Genomic DNA, 25228 nt, shown 5'->3' with positions numbered 1-25228 from the left:
TCTTTCAATGTACATATTTCAACAGGAACAATGAAATCAATACTTCCCGTTATTTTCTGTGCCTTCAACTTAAGGAAATATTTTCTATACATTACAACATTTATATTAAACAAAAAAAAAAAAAAAAAAAACAAAAAAAAAATGCTCTCTAAGTACCTGGACTAGTTGCACTTGAACTGTATCAAGATTTGAGAAGGAAGCCCTAGCTTCAACGTAAAAGCTTAATTGCTGTTCAAAATCCCTTCCATAGCTTACTTTCTTCACGAAACCACATATTAGATTTCCTATTTGCCTCTTCTCATCTTCTACTGTTAACGCGCTGTAAGAAAGAGAAAGAATATTACACACTTATAAAACATAGACCAATGATGTAAGAGTTATATGACTTCCATATTTTCAATTGTGTTAAAGGAAGAAAATAGTGAACATTTTCATTTGAAAAAATATACAGTAGAATTGTAACGACAAACGTAACTTGTCATTTTTCGTAACTGAACGCTTTAACTGGCTTGCTTTTGTTTCGACATTATACCCACAAACTAAACCACATAAAAAATTCTCAATGCTAATGACACTCTTTCCGTACTTCATAAAGAAGTGAATTATTTAAAACCAAAAACATTACACAATAACTACTTATATTTGCCTTATATTTTTCGAACTTTCCATATCATATGCCTTAGATATTCTACATAATATTTAAAATGAATTTTTACTGAAAGATAAAACTATTGTTGCTTAAAATATTATTTTACAATCAAATTTTTGACAAATGTAAAAAGAAATGTAAATGTGACATCCAAGTCTTTTAGAGATTTCTTACTTCGAAAATATAGAACGTAATTTCTTATGTTTCTTATTTAATAATGATCTTGTATTGTTTTTCCCCGAAGAAAGATTAGGATATGTCTTTCTACTAAAGACGAAAGAGTTCTTCATACCTTAGTACACATGATAGTGGTGGAATGAAAGAAGTAAATGAGAGAAAACGAGAGAGTCCCGAGAAAATCCATGTACACGATGTTTGTCAGTCACAAAGCCCACTTGGCGGGAGCCGGAATCGAACCAGGGACCCCACGTACGAGACATGAGCGCACTACCATTAAGCACCCTTCCTTTATGTGTTCTAATGTCCCATAAAAAGGGAAGTCTTGGCATTTAGCATTACTTTCATGTTGTTTGATTTTGATACGTGTGCTTCTTTTCATCATCAGTAGGTAGGTTTGTCAACAGTGCACGTCCCTTAAAGAGTACGGGAGAAACTACTTCTTTAAATCTGAGTTATTTTTCTGGATTAAATTGAAGAGATAAGACTCTTCTGATTTTTTAAAATAACGTATGCAAATTAGAAACTTAAATAATTGTTTCCAGTTTATTAAATAACAAATAAAGTCAATTTTAACTGATGAGTAGAAATTGTGCACGCTAAATACATACTTTTTCCGAACAATGTCTTTTCCCAAATCAAATTACCCGACTCTTTACTATAATTTGAATTAATGGCGATTTTACTATATTTTCTTACAAACAATACATATTATGACAATGTAAACCGCTTGAAAAGCAATCTTTTACTTACTTCACGGAATCATGCATTACTCTGCAAATGAATGTGAGCGCATTGATAATAACAGCATCATTTGTAGACTCTTTCTGATGCTTATTGAAGGCATCCATTATATTCTTACACACTTCTACCTTAATAGATTCCTTCTGGAACATATCAAGGAAAGGAAGAAACTTGTCCTGTGAAACAAAAGTAAAAGAAAGAACACTTATTTTAAATGTAAAGAGAGGAAAAGTATTTTTTTTTTACGAATATGAAAGATAAGGCACATTTTATGCACACACCAATAAATAACGGTTATGAAGCACAATATCTTTTAAAGTATTAATTTCCATTTATAAGCCTATTACTTTAAAGCATCAGCCTGTTACATATCTGAAACGTGACAGTTGATGCTATTAAACTCAAAGTTCAACTGTCAGGTTTGGGGGAAAGAACACAGTCTTCAGATAAGCAAGTATTTCAATTTCAATTTATTCAGTTCATTATCAATGTGATAAGTAGTACAAAATATATTATGTGTTTTTGTGTGTGTACTAAAATTAACAATTCATATCTGAATTTTCTACCTCGCTTTATACAGGGTCCAGTAGTCAAATTGAAATTGTGACTAGTCTGATTGTTTCACTAATGATATTTTATTTCCGCTCAGTGTTTTGCTTACTCATTGTCGTCGTCGTCGTCGTCAACAACAACAACAACAACAACAACAACAACAACAACAACAACAACAACAACAACAACAACAACAACAACAACAACAACAACAACAACAACAACAACAACAACAACAACAACAACAACAACAACAACAACAACAACAACAACAACAACAACAACAACAACAACAACAACAACAACAACAACAACAACAACAACAACAACAACAACAACAACAACAACAACAACAACAACAACAACAACAACAACAACAACAACAACAACAACAACAACAACAACAACAACAACAACAACAACAACAACAACAACAACAACAACAACAACAACAACAACAATAATAATAATAATAATAATAATAATAATAATAATAATAATAATAATAATAATAATAATAATAATAATAATAATAATAAAAACAACTCTAAGACAAATGCTCGATACTCGATGCTGCTGCCTAATGTTCCATGGCGACTGAAATGACATGGCAAACCGGCTACAATGTCACCGTCGACCCCAACAATAACAACAACAACAAAAATCTTTCAATTATGCCAGTCATGAATACGACTATCAGACACTGCTGTATGTTTCATAACTAATTTTTGTAAGCAAAGCACTTTGAGTTATAGTTGAATTCGAAAAATAAATAATGATAATAATAATATAACATGTATGAAATGACCAGTTTGCTCACACTTTCAATTTAAAAATCGCCAGGTTTTTCTGCTGAACCCTATATAAGTACAACTTGAACGAAACTGAAGTAAATTGTGCTAAACAATGTCAAACTTACGGCTCTGGTGTATGATTTACAATATATGGAATAAAAAGCATATAGATTAAAAAAACTGCTTCCCTCTTCTTTGGAAGAGAAAATTGCATATTCTCGTGTATCTAAGAATGTATGATGTAGGTATATATGCCCATATCTATTTCACATAGATGAAATGTTTCAGTTTAAAATTCAGTACAGAAGAATACACTGATACATTAAAGAGACAACCAATTTGCTCTTACACCATACAGCTACGAACTAAATGAAACTTGAATAGAAAAGTGAAATCGACCAGGAATCGAACCCAAGTCTCAGGCTTACCGTCCCGGTGAGTCAACCACCAACGTACAGAGTCCACCCCAAAATTTTTACTTCTGAAATCGATAGGTAAGGTATTTTATTCATGGCATATAAATGCTCCATAGCAATAAAATTGATTAATACATAAACATCTTACTACAATGCACGGATAATCCTTACCTTAATTATGATCCCTCCCCCCCCCCCAAAAAAAAAAGAAACTCATAAGAAATTTCTCCCTATTATATGTTGCAAGAAAAACTGTACTGCAGTTTACTTCACATTTAAAATACTTTTAATTTATTTTGATGAAAGGAAGAATATCAGCTTTTGTTTATTTTTAAAGAAAAGAGGTTTACTTACCATTGTGAACAGAGACTCAAAATCATGATTATGTGCCAAGACTTTATCGATAACTCCCTGAAGTTGAGGGTAATGATTTTCATAAGCTCTATCCGGTGTCATGTGCTTGATTATGTCACTCAAAAATGTGTTCACTTCTCGAGTCTACAAAAGAGATTTGCAAATTACCATAACTTCCTTGACCTTCAAACATTTGCATTCTGTAGATATAAAAGGCGTAGGAGTTACTCAAAATACTGCTACAAAACTCAGAATTGAAACCGATACAGTAACAAGAATAATGCCATAGCATAGGATATAAAAGTGTTATAATAATTTTATGGAATATTAAAAATATATGACTTCTCATCGGCAATTCAATAAATTCCTACACTTATGTTAAACTACAGTTAAGTCAGTTAATAATCTATGAGTAATTGCAGATATCTTCAATATATTATCGACATCGTGAAAGACATTATTTAATAAAAATAAATAAAAAAACTTTTAAATACTACACCTTATAAATATAGTATTTACTTACGATGTTTTTCAATTTTTTTATAAACAATAAAATAAACCCTTAAAACAAAGCAATTTAGCGATATGTAGCAAATATTAAAGTTTCTTATTTTTCGTAAAAAAGTTGTATTTACATAATTTCTTTTATAAATTATACATTTCTTAAGACTGTTCCAACTCATTTACGAAATCTGACAATCCTGACAATTGCATAAATTTGGTTTTTTAGAATTATTTCTTTAAAATATTCGGTACTTATCCTGATGACTGAAGAAGACACCTACTTACCGTAAAATGTCTGACAGCAAATTCTACCCATACTTCAGCACAATGCACATAATGGGTTGGATTGTTCAGTCGAGTTACAACACGCCACACATCATTTAACACTTGTAGGCGATGCTCCTCAGGAGGATCCGCTAACACTAAACACAAGCCCAAGGTACGAAACAGGAGGTACTGCGGAAAACCTAAGAAACATAAAAAAGATTAAAAAGAAAGAAAGAATACAACTCTCTAGTAATTACGAAATTAAAATGATAAATCAGTATACTATAAGAATGACATTAACATTACGACGCAAGGAATTTCTCTTATGACAAAATAGAGAGATAAATTTTAATATTCTGTGCATTTTTAGTATGTGTAACTCTGTTCAAGCTTCACCAGATATTAAATTAGACTGATGGGCGATATATCGAAGCAGAATTTTTTGTTAGCTTCTATGTTTAGTTAATATGGTTTCATAGAAGACAAAAATTACTGCTATACTTCAAGTCACGAGAATGTATACGTTCTTTTAGCCAAGTGATTAATATGCGTACTTTCTAAAGACAAAGGTATCCAGAGTTTTTCCTAGTGATAAGTGTTCATCGTGGACACCGAACTGAGAAGTGGTTCTTATTCTAATTTACGTAGTACGTTCCATCTTGGTGTGGGAAGAGATTTAAACTCCAATTAATCAATTAACCAGAAAATTAATTCATATACAAGCTTGCAATCGTCATAAATATACATACATATATATGTCCACACACTTTAGTACCTTTATTTAAGTTTATAGTAGTTAATGAAAATTATTATATGAAAGAGATCTGTAATGAAATATATACGGAAGAAATTGAAGCTGACAGAACTACGCGCTCGATACATTGCTATAATGAAACGCACTCTAAAGATGTTTGTTTCATACACCACGAAGCCTTAAAAATGTAATTTCAATTTATGAATGCAAACCTACGTTCGACTGTAACTCAGAATAACTGTAACTAATAAAGGAAATAAAAAGTGCAGAAACGCTACTATCCTTTCTTGGCCGTTAACTCTAAAAGAAAAACCAGATTTTCTTATCTTACTCCTAGAAATGCCAGGCTTCTATTTGCCACGTGAATGGGCAAGTAAAATTTGTCCGTGCTGCTTTCAAGAGATTATTATACTATATCTATTGAATTTGAGTTAACATCTTGTACTAAACTGAATAACAGAAACCTTTGAGGTTGATCTACTTTATATTTATTGTGGATTGTTACGTATATGGTATTACTGACATTATTAAAGCACTGGATTCATCATATATGAGATTATTTCCTTCAGTAGGATCTTCTTCGCTCTCCTAATATGAAACACTTTCATGATTTTCCTGTACGTCCATCATATCATATTATTTTCCACGGGACAAGATATTTGCTGGACATCATAAATAGACAAGATATTCTATGCAAATTACGAAATACATAGCTACGTAAGCAAGAGACGCTAACAGAATCGAGTCGACCGTTCAAAATTATAGCCAGATCGTGAATACATCCAAGTTCAAAAGTTGTGCCATTTCTACTAAAATATATCACTGAAGAAGGGAGGAGTGTATAACTAACACTAGAAAATGTGTTTGTAAGCTTGTGTTTATATAACAGACAGAGCTAACATTATTATTCAAAACAATGTGAGGTTTGCACTAAAAACAAAAAAAAAAAAAAAAAAAAAAAAAAAAAGAAAAGGGGTTACATCTACTACCCGCGGAGGGGAGGGGAGGAGTCAACTCAGGCCGCAAGACATTAATTTTTTGCTATACAAAAAGTGGATAATAAATGAACAATCTAAAAATCCTCAGCATTTGGGCATAATTGACACAGACCGCCCAGTCCCGTGATATTTCTGGAGTTATTTTTTTTTTGCAAACAAAGCAATATATCATATTACATACACATTTCTGATTCAAATCTATACCTTGATCGTCGCAACCTGATACCATTTCTACGAACTGCAAAGCTCGACTGGCTATGTATGCTGGTTTAAAAGCTGCCATGATGGAGTTGAGAAGTAGGGCACTGTAAAGAGAGAGAGAGAGAAATCATATGCAAGCAAAAGTGTCATGTATCATATGTGAACACATTAAATAAATGTGTAAAATGCACACACGTAAATAAAACACATTAATTAATTAATTTGGATTTAAAGTTATATTATAGCACATGAGAAGTCTGCCTAGAAATTAATATCGAACAACTGAGCAACATACGCAAAACTAAGAAAAGGCATATATTATTTAGTGAAGGAGCAGAAAAAGGCTACTGTTGTCTTAATGACACAGAAAGTTAAATGGGGCGAAGAAGACAATTTCAAGACAAGTAGTTCCCTATTTTCTTATGAGTGAACCGCCATTCAATGCGGTTTCATTAGGGGTCTTACTGGTAGTTCGGAAGATCAAGTTCGCAAACGATAGTCTACGACACTTATGCGTCAATAGACAAAAGGAAAGACCATACTAAAAAAAAAAAAAGTCCTACGAAGAAATTAGCGCATTTGCCACCAGACACAGAGCACAGCGTGAAAGTGGTTATATGCGATTTCAATGGAAATCTTTATTATGAAAGGAAAATGTCTCAGTCTGTGAGTAATGCAAATTACTAATATTGCAGTCACCACTCGCCGCTCCGCTCCATGCACTGCTTGCCTGCTTGTATAACGTCAACAGATTATGCTAGCGTGAAGGCAATTTGCAGATTCTAAATTTATGACGATCTTATTGCAAAATAGGAAGATCGCAACCATATTTAGATATGAACATTAATTCGTGTGTGTATGTGTGTGTGTGTGTCTTTCTACAGTAATATATTACAAGCGTATTTCTATAGTGACGATTTCAATTCAATTAATATTTGAATGGTTTCAATGCAATTATTTGAAAATAGATAGTGATGATGCTGAACATGAACGTACTTTGCTATTTATTATTAGAACAAGTAAAGTATTAGAGCTTTTAATTAAGCACGATTTTAACTTATAGTGTAAAGTCGAAACCTTGGCGTAGTATGTACTTAAGGATCCCCACCTTTCAATGCGAGCATATGTTATCCATACAACACGTACTATTGTTTACAATCATCAGTACAAGCAGATGATACATATAAGATAACCAGAAAGACATAAAGCCAGCATGACGGAACCCGAGGAGGAAGGAGTCACTCAGAAATCACCTACAAAAATGGGCCCGAAGAGGAAAAAAAGTATCAGTTGACCACTGATTGCTTAACCTACACCTACTCCTGAGGAAGAAAGAGTATTACCTTGGCCAAGTCTCTGGAGGTTGCCATGAGCTAAGGAGATTTCTAACTACAACCTAAACCTTTGGGGGCTGCTATGAGCTAAGGAGGTTACCAAAATACCGTATTCTGAAGTCGTTATAAATGCCCTGGAGGCTACCATGAGCTAAAGGGTTCCCTTGCAAAAGTATTTCTTTCCTTCACCTGTGCTTGTTATAAGGAAGATTCCGATATATTCTCATTGTAGATACAAAGACTGTTTTGTAATATTTTATAAAATAAATTTGGCGAAGGGTTTAAATTCCGGACTATTATTGTCTCTACCTAAAAGACATTACAATATAAAGAAGAAATGTTTAGAAGGAAAATCAACAGAAAGAAACTAAGAAGAGGTAAGTAATAATAATAGAATAAGACCGACAAGCTTTATAGAATCCTAAAATATGGTAATCAAATTTACGGACTTCAAATACGACGTTCATCAACATATTCTCCAAACATTTAATTAGAATCCTGATTATTAGTTTTCACAAGCCAATGAGGGCATACCACAACTTTGATAACTGTTCTTGGCACCTCTTCAACCGAATCACTCAGGAGGAAAAAATACGAGAAACTCCATACCGTCAATTTTAAACATCGAGGCTAGAAAACATGGAAATTAATACCTGAAGTAGGATCCGAACAAAAACTAAAATTTGAATCTGAGCCAAATATACCCACCGGGAATGGAACCCGAAACCACGTATGCAGGAAGCACACGCATTATCAACCTATCCATGAAGAGGCGTGATCACGGAAATAAAAGGTTTACAGATTAATCTATTAATACAACAGAAAGAGGAAAAGAGGAATCCCTAACGAATAAAAATAATCAATAAAACTGTTAAAAAATATCAATATATTGCGAGCGGTGATAATGATTAAAAATAATGTAAGTAAAAGGCTAATAGTCACCGCAAAAAACAAACCGTATCTCTAGGAAGTACTTTCGAAGAACATCGTCTTCATCGTCAGCCTAGGCACACTTCAAAAAGGATTTAAACCATAAAAAGAATTTTAAAAATATACGAAGTAAAAATCTTCTTGTCACTATAATTAGACATATGTTAATAGTAATTCACTTGTCACTGTTCACTTTGTTTGCTTTTTTTATTATTATTATTATTATCTTCCAGACGACGAAAATGAGTAGCAAAAACATTGCTCCAAATAGCATTTATGTCATCTTTATCTGAATTGAGTGCCGGTTTCTCCTTATGAATGTAATAAGCTTTAATTTTCCGTTCAGTTTGTTTTTTGCTTTTTCGATCAAACATGAATTAACAATGTTGTGGTTATCTTCTTTGAGATGTGATGTCAATCCAGATAACTGTTGTAAGCTACGAGATTTGGACGTGCGAATGTGCTCAGCGATTCTGGTATAAATATTCCTTTTTGTTTGACCTATATATATATTTTGTCACATTGACATTTAACCCTATAGACGCCACTACTTTGTTGGGGATCAGTAAAAAATGATTTAAAATTTGTAATATTTTTCTATAGGTTTAGGAGGAACTTCGGAGACCTTGATGTTATATTTATGCAATGCCTTCTTAGTTTTTGCCGAAATATGTAGAACCAGAGGGACACCAATCCATTTGTCTTCTGTGGCATTTGTTGTTGGCCGATGGTGGGTGCCGTCGATCTCCCGCTGTACCTGTTTGTACCGCTTCAGTAATAAAGACTTTTTATAGCCATTTTGTTGCCCAATTTTAATTAAATATTGAATTTCTTTGTTGAGGTCACCAGGAAGATCAGAAAGTAAAAGAGCTCTCCTGAAGAAGTTTTCCAAATATTCAGTTTCTGAAGCCACGAATGAGATGACTTAAAATGAATATACTTGGTACCAGCAGAAGGTTTACGATATACTGAGGTAGCAAACTTATTGTCTTGTCTTTTGATGGTAATATCAAAGAAGTTAAGGGCTTTATTTTCTTCAAGTTCCATCGTGAATTTGATTCTAGGATGTATCTGATTAAATTCATCAAATAATTACTTTAAATCCTGATATTCCTTGTACAGAATTAAGGTATCATCAGCATATCGAAAATACCTGATATGAGGAAATTTTGGGAGAATGTTGATTTCGAACATGTCCAATATCAGGTTCGAAAGTATTGGAGAAAGAGTATTGCCCATGGCCAATCTCTTGTCCTGATGAAAAATGGTATCTTCAAATTGGAAACAAAATTTCTAAGACAAAAAGCTATTAGTTGAGAGACTAGTTGAATTTCGTATGGGTTTACTTTTAGTTTAAGTAAGGCAAGTTCCACTGCCTGTAAAGCCAAGTCTACTGTTATTGATGGATACATCTCCATTATGTCAAAAGATGCCATATGGATAGAATCAGCCGCGACAAACGAGTTCAAACATGTTTTTAACTCTAAGCTATATTTAACACTATATTTGACTGGGATATTAAAAGATACCAGTTTATTATACAACCATTTTGAAAGTAAGTATGTAGGGTGGTGAAAACCAGCTATTATAGGTCTTAACGAAACGTTGGGTTTATGTATTTTTGGAAGACCATGTATAATGGGTAAGGCTGGATCATGGATTTTTAGTTTTGTTTTAACTTCGTCAGGAATTATTGGAGAATTATTAATCAACTAGTTGGTTGTTGCTATCAAAGAAAGTAGTGGATTGCCTTTACACACGGTGAAACGGGATTTACGAGCACATTCATGGATTTTTCACTATATTGTTGCCTTGATATTATTACATATTTGTTTCCTTTGTCGGCTTTAATGCAAAAAAAAAAAAAAAAAAAAAAAAAATTATGTTTACGTAAAAATGATCTTAATTCCATTGTTAGCTTTCTTGTGTGTGCAGTAGAGATAGTACAAGGGCATATTCTTTTCTCATTTCGGTAGCGTCCTCTTGGTTAGATATAAAATGTGTAGCTTTCTCAACAGAGTAAACTAAGTCATGAATTGGTAGATGTGTAGGTTGAAAACTGAATTTGAGTCCCAAAGCAAAGACCTGATTAAACTTCCTTGGAATGTTCACATCGATAAGATTTACTGGCATTTATTCTGTATGGGTTTGTCTGTTGTCATGTTGTATTTTAGTTTTGTACCAGGATTCAGGATCTAATAATTGAATTTTCTTCTTAAGTCTACTGAATCTAAAATAAAAATACTTTCGCAGTTTAGTAAACATGGTATTCATCCAGTTATGTTAGGTGCAAGAATCAACATTTGAGTGCAAGGTCATCAACTGCTTATAGCAGCTACGATTTAACAGGTCAATTTCTTTATGCTTTGATCTAATAACTGTTTGTAACAATTGCTTTTTTTTTTTTTTTTTTTTTTTTTTTTTACCAAATTCCTTTTTCAAACGTGGTAATTTTATCTGTAAGATTTTTGGAATTAATCCCTGGTACAAGCATAATTGTAAAAATTGCAAGTCTAAAGATCTATTTTGTAATTTTAGTCTATCCTTTTCGAATTTTCGCATTTCCACCAGCATCGTGGGATTTAATTATCATTATATTGCGAGCGGTGATAACAATTAGAAATAATGTAAGTATAAAGCTAATAGTCACATCAAGAAACAAACTTTATTTCTAGGAAGTACTTTCGAGAGGTACAAACAGGTACAGCGGGAGATCGACGGCATCCATCATCGGCCAACAACAAATGCCAAAGAAGACAAATGGAAATGAAATCTTTCAGTTTTACGTCCCACGGTTATGCCGGTTAGGCTAAAGAAGACGGTGATTATGAGAAATGAATGAAATGGTGGAATGAAGAAAGTGGGAGGAAACGGGAGAACCCCGAGAAAACCCACGAGCACAGTATTTTTCCACCACAAAGTCCACACGGCGCGAGCTGGGATCGAACTAGGGACCCCAAGCACCGGAGGTGAACGCTCTACCACTGAGCCACCGCGCCCCCAGAAGACAAATGGATTGGTGTCCCTCTGGTTCTACATATTTCGGCAAAAACTAAGAAGGCATTGCATAAATATAACATCAAGGTCTCCGAAGTTCCTCCTAAACCTATAGAAAAATATATTACACATTTTAAATAATTTTTACTGATCTCAACAAAGCAGTGGTGTCTATAGGGTTAAATGGCAATGTGACAAAATATATATATAGGTCAAACAAAAAGGAATATTTATACCAGAATCGCTGAGCACATTCGCACGTCTAAATCTTGTAGCTTACAACGGTTATCTTCGATTGACATCACATCTCAAAGAAAATAACCACAACATTGTTAATTCATGTTTGATCGAAAAAGCAAAAAACAAACTGAACGGAAAATTAAAGCTTATTACATTCATAAGGAGAAACCGGCACTCAATTCAGATAAAGATGACATAAATGCTATTTGGAGCAATGTTTTTGCTACTCATTTTCGTCGTCTGGAAGATAATAATAATAATAATAATAATAAAAGCAAACAAAGTGAACAGTGACAAGTGAATTACTATTAACATATGTCTAATTATAGTGACAAGAAGATTTTTACTTCGTACATTTTTAAAATTCTTTTTATGGTTTAAATCCTTTTTGAAGTGTGCCTAGGCTGACGATGAAGACGATGTTCTTCGAAAGTACTTCCTAGAGATAAGGTTTGTTTTTTGCGGTGACTATTAGCCTTTTACTTACATTATTTCTAAAACTGTTTATACTTAAAAAAAGAAATAATATGAATTTCAGTGATTACAAACACTTGGGATTTTACACTTGAAATTCTATTTAAGCTTCGTTTAAGCTTGTATAAATATCAAAAAGGCTTCTTAAACGAAACGTTTTCTGGATTTAGATAGAATTCTATTTGTGGTTGAGAACTATCGTACTGATTTCCACACGTAAGTATCTTTTTAAACATAACTTTACATTAAACGTTGACACGAATGGATGGTTTGTCTCATAATGAAAATACATAATAAAATTTCTAATTTAACTGTATTCGAAAGCATCATCTTTCATACTCACAAAGGTACTAATAGTATTTTCAATAAAATACCATGTAATGGATACATACCTGTTGCACTTCTGTTTGCACCTCTCAAGAATTTCCACTAGGAGCCTCTCAGGTGCTCTATTGGCCACTCCTTGTAAAATCCAATCAAGGGCTGGTGTATACAGCGTCAAGTATGTTGATATGTCCACTTTTTGTTTAGTGAGTTCCGCTTTCACACCAGGATTAAACAACTGAAAGTAGAATCTTCTTTAACACAGTTAAAAATAATTACCATCATCAATTTCTTTGAAGGAACACGTTGAACACATATATTGTGATTCAAAGTCCACATATTTTTCTTTCTGAAATAAATGAAATCAGGACACACAGGATTTCATCAGTGTAAATCAGGATATGAAGCATATATTTTAAGGTATTTCTGGATCATGGCTACCGTCTTGAAACCTGTGATATTGTAGATAACAAGGCGATAAAGGGACATTGAACAACAAAATGTTTTCGTAAATATAATACTATAATTAGTTTGTTGATACCTGCAATGGTTCCAAAGTTATTTATACTTAAAACGGTCTATGCCACTACTTTTCAACATCGTTCAGGTGTCGCTTCAATCGACCTCCGTAAAAAGTGTGATTCGGCCCTGCACTGTTTGAGAATTTGTGGTTATTTCCCTTTCTTGGTACAAACTCTCCAGCGTGCACGTACAAGTTCTTTCAACATAGACCCACAGTTCTTGATAGATCTTCACAAGGTTGGACGGAGGAAGTCAAGTGGAATACGATATGAGAATAAGTTTCAAAGTTGAAGAAAGGGCTGGGAGGCAAGTCTAGTTAGACTACATTATCTACCTCTATATATATTATTTTGTAACAAGTCTTGTAAAACTTGATTCACTTTTACTGTTTATTATGACTTTCAAGAATATCTATCCACATATACGGCATATATGTATATACACAGCATTTCTATATAAGTAAATTACATATAGTTGTAAAAAAATCGTCCTTCATTTGATTTCGATTTTTACGTGATCACAAACTTAGTAACAGTACATGATTTTCATTGATAGGAAAGTCAACTAATCATCCATAACAAAATGGTGAAGAATGATATTTACGAGGCACTGAAAGTCAACTTGTAAACAAACCTGGCCATTACTGAGATCTTCACCAAATTTTCGAGATGGCAAGGAACCAAACTGGGTTTTCTGGTGGCTATTGAATATGTAAGAGTCAATATCCCCAATCCACTAAAAATCCCTAACTCTAACTATCACAATAATTGCAACCAACTTTATAGGTATTAGTTATTTTTCACCCAGTTTCATGCCTCACTAAGTACAAAAGATCTTTAGGTTATAAGTACCTGGTTATACACAGCTAAGAAATCGTAGAAATTCTCCTTGATATAATCTCGTTCCCCAATGGCTACCATCATCCCAACACGACATAAATAGCACCTAGCATATACAGCTACCAGTGGGTCTCCAATTCCACGAATCATTCGGGTCAATCGAAGGAGAGCTTGAGAAAACTCTCTGCAAAAATAAACAGACTTAAGTTATTTATTTATTTATTTACATCTTATAAACATACGTACTACTCACATATCAATATTCGAAAAAATAGCTGCTTATTAAGAAAAGTACTTGCACATATGTAGATCTCCTTTTACATTCCTACAGCACACTTAAAGTAACTGATACATATTTTTTTTATCTACTGTGTTTAATTACAGGCGACCATACAAACATATTTAATTTAAAACGTTGAAATATTCATTTTCTTTCACGTAGTTGTATACTAATGTATAATAAAATGAAATAAAATATTTTACTTTCATACGTTGTTCTTTTATTTTATTATTCAACATTTAAAATAAATAAATAAATACACAGAAAAGTAATAGCCAAACAGTTGTTGACATGCTGGGTGAGAAAATAAAACGATAACGTACGAAGTAAAAAAAAAAAAAAAAAAAAGTTAAATTTAATTAAGCGAAGTAACTTGATGTTCCTTAACAACTTATCCTAGTAGACAATTTACATTATGATGGATTTTGTACTCAGAGAACATTTTATAAATAAAAAGAAAAATACTTATTCTTTGCAAGAAAGGAAAGTATAGGTAACTATGCTCCTTTATCAATCACATTCTTTGATGGACAATGTCTTAAGAAATGTCGAAGTATCTCGAAAAACTGATTCTCCTTCCATGAGAGTGTCATAAACTCATTTATTCATTATTTTGGCTGTATGCAGCTCAAGCAGTTTAATTCTCTTTTTAATTTAAAAGGACTAGCACATCCTAGCAGACGACGTTACTATGTGTGTGTGTTTTCTCACTCAGCGGATGCATGTGGGTGGTGTGACCTTGATCAGCACTTCTTCAGCCAATCACAGCTCTGTCCGCTCTTACGTCACTTAACGCGTGAAACCCACGCGTACAGCGAGAGCCGAAGAGATTTAGCGGGAGGCAACTTACTTGGCGCCGAAGAGACGAATGTGTAACAGCTTCTCCTACCCTGCTGCAACAAGACACTGTGTAATCATGTTCTGTACTTAGTCGAATCGAATTATTTTTCACAATATAAGAAACATCTATATATATTATTATCTTAATTGTTATCTCCTAGTTCAAAGCTATGTAAGTATCAATATAATTAAAATTTCCGAATCGATTGACGAGTATTTTCTGCGATTGTGCATGTCATCTCCTATGCCTCGTGGCTGTCTATTTGAGTACATGGTGCAAAATTTACTTTTTACTTATTATTTGTGTAATTTGTTAATTTTCGGAAATATGATGCTGAATCTTTTGTGTCTCTAAAGGTTGTACGTAGAATTTTTGCTTACGTGTAGTTGGCGTTGAAGGGAGTCTTTCAGGGAGTCAAGAATCAAAACCGAAAGAGAAAGTCCGCGTATTAAGCGTGCAAGAACTAATGAAGTAAATGCAAGGCGTTGTTCATTGCGATTAGCAGACATTAAGCAACTCTCTACATTTTCAGGTGATATGATGAAGGAAAGTGCAAGTGCATTTTTAGAAAATTGCGGTAGAGAAATGTCGTTCGCCGGAGTGCCTCAAAGCGAATATTTGACGATCATGCCGTTGATTCTTAAGGACAGTGCACTTAAGTGGTACGATTTACACGGTAAGAAGTGTCAAACTTTTCAAGAATTTGTAATAGAGTTTCAGAATGCATTTGAGAGTCCCTTAGTGAAAGCTACACGTCTGCGTAACTTGCGTTCTATTCCGTTTGATTCAAAGCGCTATAGTAGTGTTGTTGATTTTGTGACAGAGCGTTTTAGTCAAATTCAAGCTCTGGAAGAGTATGAAAATCCAACCATTACGTTGTCACACATCATCACTCTCCTGCCCAAGCGGTACCAATTAGCTATGATGAGTTCTATGCCTGATAATATAAATCAGTTCCTTGCGAGTGTGCAGTCCATTGATTGCGAGGATTGTCAGGAATTACTAATATGTACGACAATCAGCGTAATAAGCAGAAACTGCAAGGTGGTACCGGTGTTAGCGTGAATAATGTGAAAGTGGAACACGGTAGCGAAATGAACAGTGATAATAGTGCGCGCTCGAATTTCAAACAAGGATGGAAAAAGAAATTTCATAGACGTGGACGGCGAGGTAATTTTAACAGAAATAATAATAATTCGAACGGTGGTAATCAGTCGCAAGGTAATGGCCGACAAAACACGAGTGCAAATGAAAATCGAAATGAAACGCAAGGTGCAAGGGCAAATGAAAACCAAGGTAGTGCGTCGACTTCTCAAGGTAGTCCGAATCAAAATAATAATTGGTTTCCAACATTTAATAGAGGTCCTAGTGTAAATAACGGTAACAATCAGCAACGTCAATATCCATACCAACAAAGTGGTTTTTACCCGCAGAGTTCTGTGCCTTTAAACTAGTAGCGCCCTCCCACTTGGTCGCTACAAAGAGGAGGGATTTCAGTAGTGTAAACCGGATTACTTTTCCACATATGTGCAACGAGGAAGATTTACAAGCAGAAGATGATATAAGTAATGATAATGAAGAAGAAGTGATCAAATGCGAATTAGGTCATAATACAATGAGAGTAAAAATTTTGTTAAACGATCAACCCAAAATCTGTCTGTTAGATAGTGGATCAGAACTGTGCCTATTACGGTACAATATTTTTCGAGAAGTAACAAAGTGTGTAGCAAATGTGCATTTGCAGATAGGAGAGCATATCGTTTTGTGCGATTTTCTCGGAAGAAAGAAAAAGAACGTGAAAGGAAAGGTTATTTTACCGATACGAATTGAAAATGTGGAAGTGCCAGTTGAATTTCTTGTGTTACCAGAACTGCATGAAGATGTAATACTCGGTGCAAACCTTCTTGAGAAATTAAACAGTGTCACTGATTTTAAGCGAAGTAACTTGCGTGTTGAATTTCAAGGAATTAGTGGTGAAGTGCCTTTAATACAGAGAAATAGTGAAAATGTCATTGTAGCTAATGTAAGTGAAATTAAGTGCAAGGTAGCCCCTATTGTTGTGTTGTCCGAGATAAGGGACCTTAATGAGTTTTATGCGAGAACGGTGAATGTGTTCCGCAGTGGGTGCGCCGAGCCTTTAAAAAAAAATGAAGCTAGTGACTTAGTGGAGGACTTCCCACCGGATCTATATTTCACAGTAGATGAAATAAGAGATGCAGTTACACGCGCTACGCTGTTTACTGAAAACGAGAAAGAAGAATTATTTCAGTTGTTAATGAAACATAGAAGAGTGTTCGCCCGTTTTCCTGGCCTGTGCAATAAATTTCAGTACCGATTAGAAGTGGATACAAATGAACCCATCGTTGCTCGTCCTTACGATATCCCGCACAAATATAAGGAAGGAGTGCGTGAAGAGATCCGAAAATTGTTAAAGTGGGGTGTAATTAGACCTAGTTCTTCATGTCATCTATTACCGTTGCACGTAGTATTGAAAAAGAGTGGAGCGTTAAGAATAGTAACAGATTGTAGAGCATTGAATGTGCACATTAAGAATCCAGCTCTGCGTGTAGAAAAGTTGTCCGACCTCTTTGCTAAATTTAGTGGAAAACGTGTGCTAGGTACTCTTGATTTTACTAGTTCGTATCAACAATGTGGAATTACAGAAGATTCTATGCCATACTTAGCCTTCTTGTTTGAAGGAACGTTATATGAGTACACACGCATGGTGTTCGGTGTGAAAAATGGATCGTCTGTACTGCAATTGTGCTTGAATAAAGTGTTCCCTTTACCGCTACAAGAGAAATTAATCAGGTATATGGACGATGTAGCTCTTGGTTGTACAAGCGTACCAGAATTCTTACAGCAGTTAGATGAAGTGCTTAGTTTGTTAAGTGATGCGAACATGACGCTAAATTTATCGAAGTGCATTTTTGGTGTAAGTGAAATTAACTATTTAGGCTATTACGTATCTTCAGAAGGCATACGAAAGGATCCGAAATCAGCTGAAGCAATCGAGAAGTTACCAGTGCCCAAAAATTTAAAAATGTTACGCTCATTTCCTGGTGCTGTTCAGTGGCATTCGCGAACAATCAAAGGTCATGCTGTTATCGCTAAACCCCTTTATGAACTTTTAGGGAAGGAAAAGAAATGGAAATGGGAAGAAGAACACCAAAAGGCATTTGAATCATTAAAGGCTGAATTAGTAAAAGATGTGAAGTTACACCATCCACAGTTCGATAAGCCGTTTTATCTCGAAAGTGACGCGAGCAAACTCGGGTTGGCTTGTGTGTGTTATCAAATTATTGACGGTGAGAAGTGTGTATTAGAATATGCAAGCCGTACTCTTAATAAACACGAACAGAACTATGCCATAATTGAGCTTGAGTGTCTCGCATTTGTGTGGTGTATTCGTAAGTGGCATGTTTGGCTTAAAGGAGCGAAAATATACATACGAACAGATCATAAAGGCTTAGTGCAATTAAAACGTATGCGTAATTGGAATGCAAGACTTATGAGGTGGTCTTTAGAACTTCAATCTTACGATTATGAAATAGAATTCATCAAAGGCAAGACTAACACACTAAGTGATTGTTTATCTCGTATGTTACCAACACACGAAGATCTAATGGTGAATGTGAATCCTATACAGGCTGTTCAATCAGAAGTGTTCGATTTAGATCCGTATACAATTGCGAAATTACAATGGGAATGTGACGAGTACCGTCCTATTATTAGTTACTTACAAGGTAATATAAGTGAAAGTGAAAGCAACGCAAATAAGAATTCTTTTCGTAGTAGTGCTCGAAATTGGAAACAAAATTACACTTTGGAAAATGGTATTCTGATGGTGAGAGATTTTCACTTCCCAGACAGATTAAAATTGTGTGTACCTCCATGTTTAGTGAAAAATATTTTAATTGGCTACCATGATCATTACGGTCACTTTGGATTTATGAAAGTGTTTAATATCATTTCCCGTATGTTTTATTGGAAAACCATGCGTAGTGACATTAAATCGTACATTCTTGACTGTGAGGTCTGCATGAGGACGAAGGTAGACCATCACCCAGTGAAGTGTTTAATGCAATCAGTACCAGCGAAAAACATACGTTATTTGGTCTCAGCAGATTTAGTTGGTCCTCTACCTCGAGGTAAACATGGCGAAACTTACCTGTTAACAGTGTGTGATGTATACTCACGTTATTTAGTAGCATATCCACTTCGTCGTGCAACAAGTGCAAGTGTAGCAAAATGTCTTACTGAGTCATACATGCTTCATCTTGGTATTTTCATGAACATCTTAGTAGATAATGGACCACAGTTTATTGGCAAGGAATTCGTACAAGCTATGGAAGCATATAACATCAAAATACATTATACTACGCCTTATCACGCACAAGGAAATGTCATCGAAAGATTCCATGCTGATTTAGAGAGAATTTTGCGTGTGTTGTGCCGCGATTCTCATTCCTCATGGCCAGAATATATTGTGCAAGCTTGTTTGTTGTTGAACTATACTATTAGTGCCAGTTTGGGAATAGCGCCTGCAGAATTACATCTTAACATCAAGCCAGAAGAATTTACACTGTCACATTTTGGAATTGTGAAAAACAACGAAACAGTTGATGAGCAAGAAGGTATAGATTGGAATGGAAAATTAATAATGGCTGACTTACGGCGAAAGAAAATCATTCAGCAACGAAACGAAAAGTTGAACGTTCATCAGAGAGCTCGAAGAACTTTGTGTGAAGGTGATTTAGTTTTCTTACGTCAGTATAATATTAGTAGCTTAGTAGACAAACGTATAGCCAAACTGTGTGAAGTGTACCGTGGACCTTACTTACTGTGGAAACAAGTTGGTGAAAATGTGTTTGAAGTATTGGATCCGCAAAGTGGCAAATATATCGGATTTCAGAATGTTTCTAGAATGAAGCTGTGGAGACCAACACCAGCTACTAGGAAAAAGTGGCTAGAAATTCTGAAGAAGCATGTGGATGAAGAGCAGTTCAGTGACATTTTAGAGAGAGCCGAAAAGGAAGCCAACGGAGATTACATGAACGAAGAAGAAGAGGAAAGTAAAGAAGATCAATTGTGTAGCATCAATAATGAAGATCAAGAAGTGAGAGTACATTCTAGTTTCGTTGACGAAAATGTCTTGTGGTATATACGACATGGTTATTTAGATGAGCGAAAGTTGTTGAGTTTATTAGAGAAATATTACCATTAGCACTTCGAAGAAGTCAGTTTGAATTTAGAGATATGTTAGGAGATATTAGAGTAATATACACGTTTAATAGAGTATTCCTTTTGTTGTTATTGGAACAACATTGAAGTTTTACCTTAAGACCTACGACCACATTTCGCCATGAATTTCATGTGCATCGTTTTCTTTTTGTCTTCTATAAAACTCTATGGGGTTTCCTTAGTATAATTTGTTTGTAACCACATCTCTGTGTGTCTTCGTGGTCGTACTTACAGTGGGTAGGTTTATATGGTTTTTGTGGGTTGGCTCTTCTTCATTTAGTCGTCAGACCATCCCTAAGATGGATACAGGTTGGCATCTGTAGACATCTGACATTGCCTCAATATAATTCTCCATCATTCGAGCTTATATTGGTTTATTTCTCTCTTCATTATAGTATTCATGTAACAGTCATCATTAAGGTTATATCTATAGGTTTATTATATTATCTATATATATATATATTATTCAGCATCATGTCCTATATAGGTATATTTCAATATTAATTTATCATGTACCATGTACTTATTTGATGAAGTTGCACGAAGGCGTTGAGGATTGGGACGTGCTTGTCGTGGTTTATGCTCGTGAAGTGATTTGAAGAAAAAAAAAAAAGGAGAATGAAAGAAGAAATACTTACATTTCTTTTGTTAATCCATCCCAAGTCAACTTCCTTTTAACCATAATTATGTTATTTTAACCTTATTATAGTAATTACATGTAACACGTAGAAACATACACTTGATATCCATACACGAAGAATACAACACAAGGAAGAACACACGTAGGTCCAAACAATAAGAAGAACACCATTCTATTCACCTCCACTTAATATGAATGCAGCGGAAACAAGTGCAGCACATTTTAAGTTAAAAAAAAGGGGGGGTAGAAAGGAAGATGCAAATTATACGTTAATAAGTTTATACGCAATAAGTTACAGTATTCCATGCATCTTCATATTGGCGCCGAATTTTGGAAAATAGTCCCGTGTCAAAAAAAAAAAAAAAAGGACTATAGCCTGCAGAGACCGTCTAGAACTTCCACCGATAGACCTAGCCCTATCCAATGGGAAGAGGATAGGAGCAGAAGATTTAATCGCCGAGTGTTCATTCAGTCGGAAGAGAATGAACGAAGAGGATGGCCTATGGACTGGACATTGTTCTGGAATATGGTGTGGATTGTGGACAATAAACAGTTTGGACGGCGTGACATGTGCAGATAGTAAAAATATAAACAGTGTGCTATAACTGAACTGTGAAGTGTTGTTATTCGAACTTAAAAAAAAAAAAAATATATATATATATATATATATATATATATACTCATCCTTTTTTTGTTTTGTTCAATTAATTGCCAAAGTGAAAGTGTTTCTAAAAGTTGAAATTAATTCATTGCTTGAAGTGTTTTCTCATTTTATTCATATTATTTGCAATATTTTAGTGTATGTGTTAAATATCCAATTTGTTTAAGTATTGAGTGAATTTACATTTGAACTAATAGGATTATAATAAATATATTTTTATGCATTTATTGATATATTACATATTTATGGACTGAATAAACATTTTATTTTAGTGAGTGCAGTGTTAACCAAGCGTTAATGTGAACTATGACCCAAGTGAAGAGTGCTTCAAAAACTTACAGTGTGTCCTCGTCATATGCAGACACAAATTATAAGTGTTGCCAGGGTTCTTAGGATAAACGTATCTCACCAGAACTTTACCTATCAGCTGTTCGGGTGCCATTTGTCATAAACTCATTTATTCATTATTTTGGCTGTATGCAGCTCAAGCAGTTTAATTCTCTTTTTAATTTAAAAGGACTAGCACATCCTAGCAGACGACGTTACTATGTGTGTGTGTTTTCTCACTCAGCGGATGCATGTGGGTGGTGTGACCTTGATCAGCACTTCTTCAGCCAATCACAGCTCTGTCCGCTCTTACGTCACTTAACGCGTGAAACCCACGCGTACAGCGAGAGCCGAAGAGATTTAGCGGGAGGCAACTTACTTGGCGCCGAAGAGACGAATGTGTAACAGCTTCTCCTACCCTGCTGCAACAAGACACTGTGTAATCATGTTCTGTACTTAGTCGAATCGAATTATTTTTCACAATATAAGAAACATCTATATATATTATTATCTTAATTGTTATCTCCTAGTTTAAAGCTATGTAAGTATCAATATAATTAAAATTTCCGAATCGATTGACGAGTATTTTCTGCGATTGTGCATGTCATCTCCTATGCCTCGTGGCTGTCTATTTGAGTACATGGTGCAAAATTTACTTTTTACTTATTATTTGTGTAATTTGTTAATTTTCGGAAATATGATGCTGAATCTTTTGTGTCTCTAAAGGTTGTACGTAGAATTTTTGCTTACGTGTAGTTGGCGTTGAAGGGAGTCTTTTCATATAATTACTTGTTTCATCGTCAACGCTCGAGCAAACGTTCTATTTACGACTATTAAATATAATGCTTGCTCTATCTGGATCACCATCCTATGGAGTAAGCGTTATAAGAGTGGTAAGTTTCTTTTCAATACTTACATTTTAGATTCTCTAAATTTTACGTCATGGAATTTACTACGTAGAATCTTGTTTAAGAAAGAAACTCACGTTTGTTCAAGAATCCTTATATTTATACGAGCCAAGAGAATTGACCGTCCAGAGATGTGAAGAGGAACAACATTTCTTTTACTACTATTATAATCATTATTACAGCTGAACCTCAGTTTTAAATTAATAATTTGAAGGTCATATCTAAGAAGTGCAGATTATTGACAGAGTTCTCCGAAGAGCTTTCTGACCTAATGACAGGTGTCCAGAACTAATTATTATAAGGTTGTTATAAGTTTTGTGTTTATCTGTTTCAATTTTATTGCAGTGTTTTTAAGAACAAACGCTGTAGTTGCGGTAATGATCTGTATCACTGTAACTTTCCGACATATCTACTTATTTTTTTTTTATTTATTTATTTATTTTAATTTTGGCTTCCAGATTTTTGTCTGGTTTTACATTAGATGCTGTACGTATGTTATGATTAAGTGGTAGTAATACTTCTACGCGATGTAATTCTTGGTCCATTTTATTGATGGTGTAATATCCAGTCTATTGGTAGGTACCGTTAGATTATCGTTCTGATTTCTCGGTCCCAGTTTATAGTTTAGTATCGATGATCAGTTTCATGTTTTGTATTAAAAACTGGTGTATGATTTTTGCAGCATCGTTGTCATTTCAGATAATGCATGGAAGTCACTATGTGGCATCAGCCTGACATACATACGTTCAATTATTTCTGATGTGTTTTCCCACGTTTTTTCTTTCTTTCTTTCTTTCTTCAAAATCGGTATTTCTTCCTTTCATACGTACCGTATTTACAGGAACTTCAGATTGCTATCGCTCTGTTTTAAATAAAGCTCTCTCCCTAAGGCTTCATCAAATAGGGAGAAATAAATAAACAACAAAAAAGTAGCTACAAAATGTCTAGATGAGCGTCACGTTGAACTGCAAGATTGTATGATAGTATTGCGTGGCTGAAAGTAGAGTTTATTGAAGGAAGATAAAAGAAATGGAACAAATGACTCGGTAAAAGAATGAATAAAATATGAAAAGAAAAGAATATTTATGTACAATACAGGGAGAAAATTGAAAAATAAAACTATAAATTAATGAACAAATCAATACACAATATAAATTTTGAAAAAAAAAAAAAAAAGAATAGTAATGAAAATAAACTACAAAAAGTCCTACTTATAATACAAAAACATCTCCGTCTGTGAATAATGCTAATATGCAAACTTCAAAATATCTACGAGTCACAAGTTGCATAAACATCTAGGTAAAAAGATTTAGATGTTCTTAATCCTTATCATAGACGCAAGATCTCAGTCGGTCAGTTACGCTAATTCCAAATAGTTCACAGCCAAACTAATATTTGTCGCAAGCTGCGCTGCTTCTACCTGACGCCAAGAGATTCTCTAGCGTGCAAGCAATTTGCAGGTGAGTCGAAAGAACACTTGGGGGAAACAACTAGTAATACTAGTAATCATCATCATTATCATCATAGGTATTCTGCTCTTATTGGCAGGTCACTTGCCGCAGCTGAGAAGCTTCCATGCTCCAGTTTTCCGCTAATCTCTTCGTCTTCAAATGTGCCTTTTCTGTTTTGATATCGTCCATTAATTGTAGCCTCCTTCGCCCTCTCCCTCTCTTTCTTGCCACCATACCTTCTAGCACGTCCCTCATGATATAGTTCCTTTTTAGCCAATGTCCCAACCAGTTTCTCTTCCTCTTCTTAATAATATCTAAAATTGTTCTTTTCTCCCCCCCCCCCCCCATTTCTAACACCCTCTCATTCGTTTTTCGCCCGACCCAACTTATTCTTTTTATTCTTATCCACACCCACATTTCGAAGGCTTCCAGTTGTTTTTCATCAGTTTTTACGTAATGCCCATGTTTCCACCCCATACAGTACAACACTCTACACGAAGCATTTTATAAGTCTTTTTCTCAACTCTTTATTCAAGGTCCCACAAAACAAACTTTTCTTTCTTCTAAAGGCTTCTTCCTGCCCTTTTATTTCATTTCACTTCATTTTATTTCACGTTCGCACTTCACTTCATTACAAAGAATACTACCCAAATATCGAAAACTATTCACTTGTTCTATTTTCTCCACTCCCGCTTTTATATTTGACAAAGACCGCTTCGTTCCAATCACCATGTTTTTTGTCTTTCTAACATCTATTTTCATCCCATAATCTTCAAAGCCCTTACTCAAGTTTTTTAACATCCTAT

The 25228-nt window shown here is 34.5% G+C and overlaps 1 protein-coding gene across 1 annotated transcript in view; it reads right to left on the bottom strand.

The window, feature by feature from the left end:
- The window catches only part of LOC145680588 (VPS35 endosomal protein-sorting factor-like), a 65692-nt gene that overhangs the window by 20956 nt on the left and 19508 nt on the right, over window positions 1-25228 (bottom strand). Inside the window, exons 8-14 of the mRNA XM_081751259.1 lie at window positions 14083-14254; window positions 12778-12947; window positions 6414-6514; window positions 4476-4657; window positions 3687-3830; window positions 1580-1746; window positions 157-319 (exon numbers count right to left, since the gene is read on the bottom strand). Of these exons, the coding sequence (XP_081607385.1) occupies window positions 157-319; window positions 1580-1746; window positions 3687-3830; window positions 4476-4657; window positions 6414-6514; window positions 12778-12947; window positions 14083-14254 (1099 nt within the window). The remainder of the gene's footprint in view (window positions 1-156; window positions 320-1579; window positions 1747-3686; window positions 3831-4475; window positions 4658-6413; window positions 6515-12777; window positions 12948-14082; window positions 14255-25228) is intronic.

Source organism: Thermobia domestica, chromosome 3 (genome assembly GCF_964235325.1).
Source record: "Thermobia domestica chromosome 3, izTheDome1.hap1.1, whole genome shotgun sequence".
Lineage (NCBI taxonomy): Eukaryota > Metazoa > Arthropoda > Insecta > Zygentoma > Lepismatidae > Thermobia > Thermobia domestica.
This window is presented reverse-complemented; position numbering and strand designations above follow the sequence as displayed.